Source organism: Atheta coriaria, unplaced genomic scaffold (genome assembly GCF_025399875.1).
Source record: "Atheta coriaria isolate IRGN ID8LTWV9N9 unplaced genomic scaffold, Caltech_Dcor_3.1 hic_scaffold_2_pilon, whole genome shotgun sequence".
Lineage (NCBI taxonomy): Eukaryota > Metazoa > Arthropoda > Insecta > Coleoptera > Staphylinidae > Dalotia > Dalotia coriaria.
In genome coordinates this window covers 4,865,121-4,875,931 of record NW_027045444.1, presented here as the reverse complement: position 1 = coordinate 4,875,931, position 10,811 = coordinate 4,865,121, and the positions used below count along the sequence as shown (strand labels likewise).

Sequence of the window (10,811 nt, the reverse complement as noted above, 5' to 3'; positions counted from 1 at the left end):
TTAATGGTGGTAACCTAAAAATAATCACTTGTCACTTGTTTGGCCCTGACAGATCGTCAAATCGCGTTTTTGATTCCTAATCAAATTAATAAACTAGTAAACACCATCCGCCAGCTGGCCAGGTAGTCTTTCCGTCACTCTTCGCACATCCAACTTCTTCTTTCCACCCTTCTAAACCCCCGGCAGCGTAAATTCCAGTGTAAGGTATGGCAGAGAATCTGAGTAAAAAGCCCAGCAAGAGTATACTGAAAAATTCGAGCAGTTTCGATACGCCCGATGCGAAATTACCACCTGGAAAGTACGTAAACCATAAAATATCAATCAAAAAAGGGTTAAAATTATCAAAATAATATTGTAGTCGTCCAAAAGCCCCGAAAGGCGGCGCGAAATGGGACGAAATGAATATTATGGCGACGCTACATCCGCCTGATAAAGATTACGGACATATGAAGATCGACGAACCGAAAACCCCGTATAATTACGAAGGGTTGGATCTGGATGTTGACGCACTAGATGCTGATACACTCGCTAAAAAGTATTACATTATTTTAACCTTAAAAGTCTTAAAAATAAAATAAATAAATAAATATTGTAGAATTCGTGAGGCTGAGCATGAAACACCCAAAGCCCTCATGGAATCAGACGAGAGCGAAGACGATGAAACTCCCGAGGAAAAAGCAGCTAAAAAAGAGTTTGAGCAGAAGCGTAAGAAGCATTACAATGAATTCTACGCGGTGAAACTAGCTAGGAAACTGCTGGAAAAGGAGGAGGAGGATGATGAGGATGATGACAATGCAACGCATGCAAAACAATCGTAAAAACGCGTAAAAATCATACATTTTTAACGTATAAGCACTCTAACCTCATTTCAAGGGTACATAACCTCAACAAATGACGCCACAGAGTAAACATTGTATATAAATTGATTAGTATAGAGTATAGAGTAAATCCTAGGTTGTAAGTTGATAATTGTACAAATAATTTTGGTTTTGCGGATGCATTTTTTTTAAATTTTATTTCACGTTTCGTATTAAGTATGAATTTGATTAGGACTGGACACAAGTGGAACCTGCTGAAACGCAAGCAGTCGAAAGAAACTCCATGCAAAGTCAAGTCGAAATCGTCGATTAAGTGTACAACCGCGACGGATTGCGATGAGAAGGATAAAGCTGGGCGGAGTGATGATAAGAACAACAAAGACACGAAAACGTGTTACAAATCGCGCCGGTGCGGATGCATGGACTCCGTGCGGAAAATGTAAAAAGTACACGCGAGTATAGAATCTACAAAAACATAACCTAACAACAAACTACAACAAAATACATGCCATATTAAACAAAACATAATAAATATAAAGTAAATCTTAGCGATAAACTAGAATTAAAATCATTTGCAGTTTATGTTTACATGGTGGGGAGTGGAGAGTGGAGGTAAATCGCCTATGGCGGACTGTCACCCGGCGCAAAACATAACCAAACTTGATCAACTAAACTTCCGGTTGTTTTTTATGTTGTATTGTCACATTGCTTTGTACAGAAAAATATATCGATGTAACAACTATGAATCTGTGTAAAAATATATCGTGCTCAGTGATATCACACGATTAATAATACTATCATTATTAATATTAATAATATAACTTTAAGGCAGTCGTAATTGATAATTTATAAAAATATGTGTATGTGCGTTTAAACGTATGCAACAGGGAAATAATTCGGGTTAACAATATTGAAAATAATCGCAGCGGCCATTAATAGGACAAATATGGCTCCTGCAATGATCTGCACCCATTTCTCTCCGCGGTCTATGGATATATTACGTAGGATTGTGATACCTACGAGGAGACCAGCCAAAGCTCCGAAGAAATGCGCAGCGTAACCAATCGGTTCAAACTGCATCAGGACGTAACGGTTGTAGATGGCGGTGCCTACATCTGATCCGATGAGGATCAAGAAGATGATTAGCTGGATGAGTGGATACATCATTTCAGACCAGTTCTGGAATATTTTTAAATTTAAGAAAAAAAAAATAGTTTTAAGGGTTGAAAAGTGGGGTTAAATATTTTACCATGATAATTGTTGCTAAATGTGCAGTCATCAAACTATAAACCCCTCCGCTAGCACCAGCGAGTTTCACCGTAGGATCACAGATAGATGTCCCTAGACTCCCCGCAACCACACCTGCGATATAAACCAACACAACTCTCCATCCCCCATGGACCATCTCCAATGGTACTCCTAACATCAGCTGGACGAAGATGTTCACAATCAGATGCATCTTGCCAACGTGTACGAACATGTAAGTGAGGTATCTCCATGCTTCCTTGCGTCGATGTGGGTCGTAGAGTAGATCTGTAGCGACTGGTCCCTGTGCGTGCATGTTGTCAGCGATGATGATGTCTACCATGAAGAGGACTATGATTACTAGTGAGAGGGTTATCATGGCGACGCGTGGTGGCCAGCAGGAGTATTCTTCTTCATAAGCGCCATCGACTGTGGTGATGGCGGTTGGTAGTGTGCGGGTTGTCGGGGGTTTCGGGACGAGGAATTTGACATATTGGCGGCCGCGTTGACGGAGGTGGGTGAAGAAGTGTGAGGTTTCGGGATGCGTGGCGATACGGACGAATTCGGCGCGGTCTAGTTGGTTGTTGCCGTCGGTGTCAGCACGGCGGAATATTTCTTTGATGAGGTGTTTGGGGATGTCGCTGCGGAACTCCGCGGAGTTGATTATCGAGGCGAATTCTTGGTAGTTTATTAGGCCATCATGGTTGTGGTCGTACTAAAATAGAAAATATGGTTATTGCACAATGTTGTAATGTTTGGGGTTGTATGGGAGGAAAAATGGAGGAATATTTATTAAGAAGGAAGGTATGGGAGGTAGAGGAAGGTAGAGGAAGATTGAAGAGAATTTGGGAAGAAGCAATCAAAATCCTTCTAAAAAAAGAAGAATTACCAACAGGGGAGTAAAAACAATTGCAAAAAATTGGTCAAAAGTAAAATGGGCAAAACAACCTTATGCCCTAAAAAGGTAGAGAGGGAAACCCTTGGAAAGGAAAGAGGAATCAACAGAGGAGCAAAAAAAGTGGTTGAAGATAAGAAGAAATGAAGATAAATGGTCAGAAAGTAGAATGGACAATAGAACCCTTTGTCCTAAAAAGGATAGACATCAAATTTGAATAAATACCTCCTGATGGTTTTACCTTATCAAAGATGACCCCATAATGGTCATGGTTCAGTCCTTGCAATTCCACACTCTCCATTGTTTCAATTAGTTAAATGCAGGTTACTTATTGTTTTATTTGTGTTGTTAGCTACCATAAGCTCACTCCTGGTTACACCCTTAATTGTTCTAGTTGTTGCAATGGCGTTAGCGTCGTTAGTCTGCACGAAAAATGATTATTATTAATACCCAGATAGAATTTCCTTGGAAACAATGATATTACCTGTCATTTTTCGCCAAACGACGCACTTTGAATCATCACCATTGATGATTTCATGCCTTATCAATTTTTCACGCCCTCTAGAACCAATACCAAACTAATCATCCGTTATTTTGTTCCATTTTATATTTCGGAGCGAGGTTATGCACTAATGATACGAATCATCACTAATCACACCTGTACCTGTACATATCCCATGAATCATTCAACTTCGTACATATTCGTCTTTCATCGTAAACATACCGGGAATTCACAATATTTACAAACACTCTTTACCCCCACTCTTCGAAAATCTAAAGCACACTTCACACAAATTCGAATATAATATTTATTTCATTTAAGTAGTCACTAAGTTAAAAGTAGTTTTATAAGAATAATTTAAATTTACATTAATCATTCGATTTAACATTTAGCATTTTGCATGCGACGTGTGCGGGGAAAATGGAAAACAAAAACTAGAAACAATAATAATCATAATCATAACTAAACTGTATATAAAAATGCATCATTTACGTCCTCCCGACATCGTCATTGTATTTTCGTTGAGTTCTTCTCTTAAATCTTGTCTTTAATTATTAAGCTCCGGCATAACATACGAGATATCATCCCATGGATGCCTATACAACCCTTGTTTCAACCTCTTCTGATCCATATAATGACCAATAAAACCAACGGAACGCCCAAGAACAAACAAGGAATTAATCGCTCCGATTTGAATGTATTCCTGGGCCTCCTCCCGCGTGAAACTCCCACAGTTATTCAGCATATCAACAAATGCGCAGGCAATCACCCCGTCGACATTCAGAATCAGATTGGGTTTCTTACTAGTGGTGATCTTCTCAACCTCCAGCGCGTATAATAACAAAGGTGTAGCTGGGAAGTTCTCAATGACGAACTCCTTGACAATCTTCACGCGTTGATCCGGATTGTTGATTGATTTCACCCGATGGCCTATACCCATGATCAACTGCCCTTTATTACGCATGGAATTAACGAATTCAGCAGGATGAAGACCTGAATCATACGCCTCGCTGAATTGCCGCGCAGCGCCATCTAACGCACCTCCAAATCTGTCTCCGATGGTTAACAAACCAGAAACTAAACTGGATACTAGGTCTTTGCCTGCGCGTGCGCAGACGATGGTGTTATGCGCTCCGGAGACAGCTGGGCCATGATCGGCGGTCACCATGAGACACATCTCGAAGAATTTACAAACGTACGATGGTAAACAGCGTTGGAACCATAGCAGGGAGATAACCCCACCGATGCCCACGTTCTTACTAAGGACATCTGAGATGGGCATACCTGCATAGAGCAGCTCCTGACCACGTTCGTCACAGATCGAAGTCATGAAACTAGCTGGTTTACGAATGAGGCCCAGTTCCCTCGCCCAGGAGTAATCCATGGGTACAGTTGGTGGGGGTACTTCGGTACACGGCACAATCACACCCTTAGAGACCAAACCCTGGTAGATACTACCAATCATCTCTCCCAAAGTATCAAAACTATCCGGGACGTAAGCCCCAGCTGCTTTCAATGCTTCATTCTTTGAAGTGGCGGTTTCTTTTGTGGAATTCGCACAGGATCCAGCATGGCCGAACTGCACCTCGGCGGTGAACATACCCGCACAGGTCCCGATACACCAAGCGACCATTGGTTTGTTCACCCGGCCACTTTGTATGGCTTCACAGACTTCATACTCCTCCACACCTCCTACTTCTCCGAGGAGCACAATCATCTTGACTTTATCATCGTCTTGATATCTCATGATGTGGTCCATGAAAGTGGTACCTGGATATCTATCACCTCCGATGGCGACACCTTCGTAGACACCATCAGTCGCCTTGGAGATGATGTTATTCAACTCGTTGGACATACCTCCGGAACGGGATACGTATGCTACGCTACCAGGACGATATAACATGGAATGTAGGATGTTGTCCATCATACCACCAGTGTTACCAATTTTGAAACAACCTGGTTTCACACCGCCCACAGTCGCCGGGCCGATGATAGACACCTTCTTTTCATTGGCGAGTTTAATCATCTTGCGTGTTTGGTTTTCGGGGATGCCTTCAGCAATAATGGCGATGGTACGGATCTGTGGGTAGTCCATGGTCTCCACAGTGCTTTGATACGCAGACCTGAGTGATGCAAAATTCACCAGGACATCCGCATCGGGATGCTTGGTCATTGCATCGTTCATCTTTTTATAAACCGGAATGAGGATCTCCTTGTGACCCCAGTAGTATTTCTGTTTGTGGTCACCGGTGAACGGGTAGATAATGGCGACCACACTGGGTTCAGCACGGCGACAGACAAAGTCAAAGTCCAGTGTTGATTGGACAGCGCGGGTTTGCATGCCCCAGACAATCGCCTTGGTTTTATTCGTGAACATTGGCTCCTTGTTGGACGAATCACGCTAGAGAAGAGAAAGAAAAGATTCATATCTTGTTGGAATTGGATGATGATCAATGTGATTTTGATAACCTAGCCCGTTTTAACACGCTGTTTACGTGTTGTTTGTGTTTATATGATGTGCGAGAATGATAAACGTGTTGGTGTTACCTTGGCGACTACGTCTGGCAGGGAAATTTCTATTGGGTTTGGTCTCGGGTCCTTAAACAATTTCCAATTTTGGTTACCACAAAAACTCGCTCGCAAATCGTGCTACATGTGCTACCAAATATAACCCAGAAAGTGAATCGATATCAAAACAACATAATTAGTTTTTAGTGCAGATTGTGAGTGTGCTGTGCAGCGAAAATATTGTTAAAGGAACCAAAACCAAATTAAAATTATATTTATACCAAAAAACAACCAAAAGAGAAAGAAAAGTAAAGAAAAAAAGAAAGAAGAAAATAGAAGAAGAGATTAGTGTGGTTAACGAAATAATATTAATAAATATTAAATGAAAAGTGAAGAAAATGAAGAGATAAGAAATAATAAAGAAAAAAAGGTTTGATGTGGGTTGTTTACCATTGGTGGCCGTTTACAAGTCATATCAATACCATCTCCAGCTACATTCGACGCAGAGGAGGTGCCTTGTCCATTGGGTAGGAGAAAGTTGGCGGTGGTGGTTTCGGGCGCGGCGGAATTCTCAACCGGAATGGGGCGTTTCCCCAGCGCCATTCCACAAATAGACGTCATGTGTGTCTCCGGTCCAAAAACGTACAACGGAATACCTTTAATTTAAAAATTTATAACAATTTATCTCCAAAATTTCCAATGTATTATTAATTACCTAAAGTCTGTCCAACTTCCCTCATACGCCTCAACCCTTCCTGATAATTCGGTCCCGCACGCCTAACAAAAATCGAAATCTTATGATCAATCAACCTCTGCTGGAACTCCTGCAACGCCGTGATTATCCCTCGGAACGTGGCCGCCACATTGGTGAAGTTAGCAATACCCCCACCAGTGATTAACACTTTCCCCTCCGGGTGCTTCTCCTGCGTCATCAGCGATAAAATCGTCTTCGCATACTCATAAGTCTGTTGCTCTGATGGTGCTCCTGAGTATTCTCCATAGTTAGCCAACTCACCAGCTGCTCCCAGGTCACAGATGGTATCGCTGTAGATGACAGACGCACCACCACCAGCCACCATCGTCCAGATCCTCCCTGACTTATTCAGGATGGTCAGTTTTAAACTCGCGCCTGACTTGGCGTCCAAATCAGCAATGTACGCCTCCTCAGGGTAGGCATCCCGACCAAAAGGTGGTGGGTAGTCAATCTCACCCCAATGCGGGCGGCAGATGAAATCAGCTGTGGCATCCAACTTAGCAGCCAGATCCAGAACGTAGATCTCCTTGGCAGTTACCACCAGTGGGTTGATTTCAAGGTAGGTGAAGTACATGTCCACGTAGAACTTGTACAGGGCTTGGATGAACTTGGAAATCATGGCTTTTTTCGCGGGTGCTGCTTGTGCGAGCAGTTTGGAGTCCACTTCGGCGGGATCCAGGGTACTGCCGACGGGCACTTCGATTTTGACGGCTTTGGCGTCCACGTCGCCGATGTCCACACCGCCTTCGTGATGGAACAGGATGGTATCACCATGGCGGTGGGAGTAGATACAGACGTAGACCTCTTCTTCGGCGGTGTGTGGGATGAATGGCTCGATGATGAAGTTACGAAGGCGGCCGGTGGCTGCGCCGATTTTTTGTTCTTTGTTCATGCGGTCGGTGATCCATTGCTGGACTTCCGGGAAGGTTTTATTCACAGCAATCAATCCTAGGGGAGAAAAATTTTAAGAATTAGAGGTGGAAAGTGAAGAAATTTGGTAGCAAATTAAAAAAAGGAAGTTATGGGAAGCAATTGAAGAGGAAAACCGAAAAAGGGAAAACTGAAGAAAGCATAGGAGGTCCCTGCTCAAGAAAATAAGAATCACTAACAGAAAAGCGACAAAAATTAAAAAAAATCGAAAAAATTGAAAAAAATGGTCAAAAACTGACCAGAAAAGAAAAAGGGTTCAAAGGGCCTTTGAATAAATTTTATTATTTCATCCATACCTAATTTCCCACGTCGTTTAATAAGTTGATCCGGTTTGACAACGAGTTTCTCGGTGAGTAGCCATGGATGATCAGTGGTCAATTGACTCATCTTGGTGTGTTCATCAACAGACGCAAACCGACAATTGGCCGCGGCTGTACCATCAGGCAAAAGGCGGTTTATAAGCCCTTTCCCGCTCGCCTCACGAATCGCTTTCGCCGACATTTTGATTCAATTTGCTCAAAACTATATCAATCAATCAAAATCTGCAACAAAAAGTAATAGTTCCAGTCAGAATATAAAAAAATCACATTGGTTTTTCACGGCGCGTGTTTGAACGTTTTGAACTCCGTGGCCGTTTTTACATAACTTTTATTGTCACTGTCATGGTTGGTGGCAAGACCGGAATCGTAGAGAAATTGCCATTCAAGGCCATTCACATTAACATTTTGCATTTGAAAAGAATATACACACGAAATAATGATTTGAATAATTCATGTGCCTTATGCATTTTTTTCGTCTTCAACAGTTATCGTAAAAGGTTTTAAATATTTGTAGAAATTTGTTGGAAATAAAAATAACTCGGCTTTGATTTTCCATTCCAGTGAACTTTCACCGTGTGTGTAGAACAACAAAAAAAATAAATCGATTGTTAGTGCTGTGTGCGTGCTGCATTCTAATTTGGTTGCTTAAAGAACATTATTTTGTGAACGTAATGCGATAAAATCAGGTCTCTGTGGTTGGAGATATCTAATAATCGATTGTTTTATGTTTTATATGCGGTGCGGATTTAATTAGTTGTTTAAAAAATCAATTTCAATAGTGAAAGTTTTAATCGGCGACAATAAAAGTTTAATTATTTAAATTTTTGACTAATCATTGCGTTTATTGCATTCTTGGATAATTAAAATGTAGAATTAAAGAAATTCAACAAAAGGAAGTAGATAATTATTTGGTTTAGAAAATTTTCTTTGAATTTTTAAGTAAATATTAACTTTTAACTTGAATGTAGGTAAAACTTTCTACAATTTGACTTCATTTTCTTACTTATTTTTCGTTCGCAATTGAAATTGCACTTCCACACTTGACACTACTTAACTTAAGCCACTTTTGCGCATACGCACACTCACACTATATTTCAACAAGCGAGAAAGTCGGAAATTGACGCGATTTCACTGTGCAACTCAGAGAAAACCCAACGCGTCGACCGCGATCGCAACCCAATGACTGATTTCGCGTCGGACACGCGGCACCATTTTGAATAAATCGCCTGCCCCCACCCGCACCACGCCATCGACATTCACCATCCTACTATCATCGTTATCGTTATCGTAATTACCTTGTTCGTTTATGTAAAAAAAGTAAGTGTTTTTCACATAAAAACTGCCTAAAATTTATTGAAAAACATGAAAATAAAAGTTTTTAAGTGTTTTAAACTAAAATAAACTTTTTAGTTTATATTCGGCCCTTAAACAAACGCATACGTAACACATTTTTTAATCTTACAATACAGCAATCTCATCCAATTCGTGATTAAATGATTATTTAATGGTTAATGTTGCGTGCGCTTACGCGTGCACACGATCGAATGAAACGTGTTCCAGCGGTGTAATCGTACGACATCATCGTATGATTTCAATTACTGTGACGTTTCGGGTTCTGCTACCACCACGTCTCCATTGACTGATCGAGCGCTGACCGGTTCACAAAAAAAAAACCACCATAAGCAAACATAAACTTATTTCGCATCGCATCGCATAGCAAAAACATAAAAACGTTTAAAAAAAAGTTTATTTTTTTCGTATTGTAATGCGTAAAATACGGGGAAAATCAAAGTTTCCAGATTGTGTTGATGAGATGGATGGTGTTGTTGCTAGGACGGCGAACCCTGACCGCTGTGTCCTTGACTTGTTACGTTGATACTGCGTTTTGCATGCACTCGTCGAGTGCGCGCATCGCGTTTTCACAATTTCGCACAATTACGCCAAAAAGTAAAAAATTGCAAAATATAAAAAATAAATTAGAAAAAAAAGAGAGTAAAACATAGGTGTAAATGCGTTTAATTTGTCTTAAATAGAATTAAATATGTGCGAAATTCATGACATGATCTAATTACATAATTATCGCGTGTTTTTATCACTTTGGCGAGTGACATAACATGATATGAACCCGTGCGGAGTGCGCAAACACTGATCTACACAATAATAATCACAGTTGACCAATGCGCATCATTTAAATATTAACTGTTAATATCCATTTGATTTTTTTAAGTTTTCTTTGTAATTTTTGGCAAATTTCCAATATAACTTGGTATTTGTAGGAAATACGTCAATTTTTGCACGCGCTAATTTTTATTTTAAGTCAACTTAACTTAAGTCTAACTAATTTCGAGGTTAGAATTTTCGCGTGCGTGCAGAAATGCAATAATACCGGTTGAAAATATAATAATTTCCTTTCTATTTTATTTTCTTAACAAAAAAATATATATTATTACATTTTATCGCATACGTATGGATAATATCAATGTAAATATTCCGGTTAAATAAATATTTACTCTTTTGCTTGTCATCCTCTCGCAGAATGACATGTTTACCGTGTTTGCCGCTCCACTTGAGCCGGCTTTAGGTATAATTGATTTCGCATCGATTAGTTGTACTCGTACTGCCGGCGGTGCATGTTTATCTAATACGCTATACGCAGCGGCATTAGTGCTACTTACATGTTATGTGTGCAATGGCTGTGGAGGTAGATTGTATTCGTCACGAAATCGCATTCGGGTTATTCGGACGCGGATTTCCAGTGCGGCCGCGAATCTACGCGCACAACACAACAAACGCAGGCACGACGGGAGAAAAGTGTTGCGTTTGACAGTTTTGACAGCCA

At 40.7% G+C, this 10,811-nt stretch overlaps 3 protein-coding genes across 5 annotated transcripts; 1 reads left to right on the top strand and 2 right to left on the bottom strand.

Annotated features, from left to right (window-relative positions):
- Positions 1–1,564, top strand: LOC135798200 (protein phosphatase inhibitor 2-like). The gene is made up of 4 exons (XM_065310962.1): positions 1–298; positions 359–535; positions 596–814; positions 1,051–1,564. The coding sequence occupies exons 1-4, from the start codon at positions 207–209 to the stop codon at positions 1,259–1,261; spliced, it is 699 nt and encodes a 232-aa protein (XP_065167034.1). The 5' UTR covers positions 1–206; the 3' UTR covers positions 1,262–1,564.
- rho-4 (rhomboid-4) lies at positions 1,499–3,638 on the bottom strand. Its single transcript, XM_065310928.1, has 4 exons — positions 3,443–3,638; positions 3,200–3,380; positions 2,068–2,778; positions 1,499–1,997 (listed from the first exon to the last, which is right to left on the bottom strand). The coding sequence occupies exons 2-4, from the start codon at positions 3,257–3,259 to the stop codon at positions 1,689–1,691; spliced, it is 1,080 nt and encodes a 359-aa protein (XP_065167000.1). The 5' UTR covers positions 3,260–3,380; positions 3,443–3,638; the 3' UTR covers positions 1,499–1,688.
- Positions 3,639–3,753: 115 nt separating this feature from the next.
- On the bottom strand, positions 3,754–10,798 carry ATPCL (ATP-citrate synthase). Of its 3 annotated transcripts, none has more exons than XM_065310874.1 (6): positions 10,648–10,798; positions 7,949–8,194; positions 6,684–7,670; positions 6,419–6,624; positions 6,008–6,058; positions 3,754–5,861 (listed from the first exon to the last, which is right to left on the bottom strand). In XM_065310874.1, the coding sequence occupies exons 2-6, from the start codon at positions 8,151–8,153 to the stop codon at positions 4,008–4,010; spliced, it is 3,303 nt and encodes a 1,100-aa protein (XP_065166946.1). In that variant the 5' UTR covers positions 8,154–8,194; positions 10,648–10,798; the 3' UTR covers positions 3,754–4,007. The 3 variants fall into 3 exon arrangements, with proteins under 3 accessions (XP_065166946.1, XP_065166939.1, XP_065166954.1); XM_065310867.1 differs by lacking the exon at positions 10,648–10,798 and adding an exon at positions 8,976–9,171; XM_065310882.1 differs by lacking the exons at positions 6,008–6,058; positions 10,648–10,798 and adding an exon at positions 8,976–9,171.
- Between the last annotated feature and the right edge of the window lie 13 nt (positions 10,799–10,811).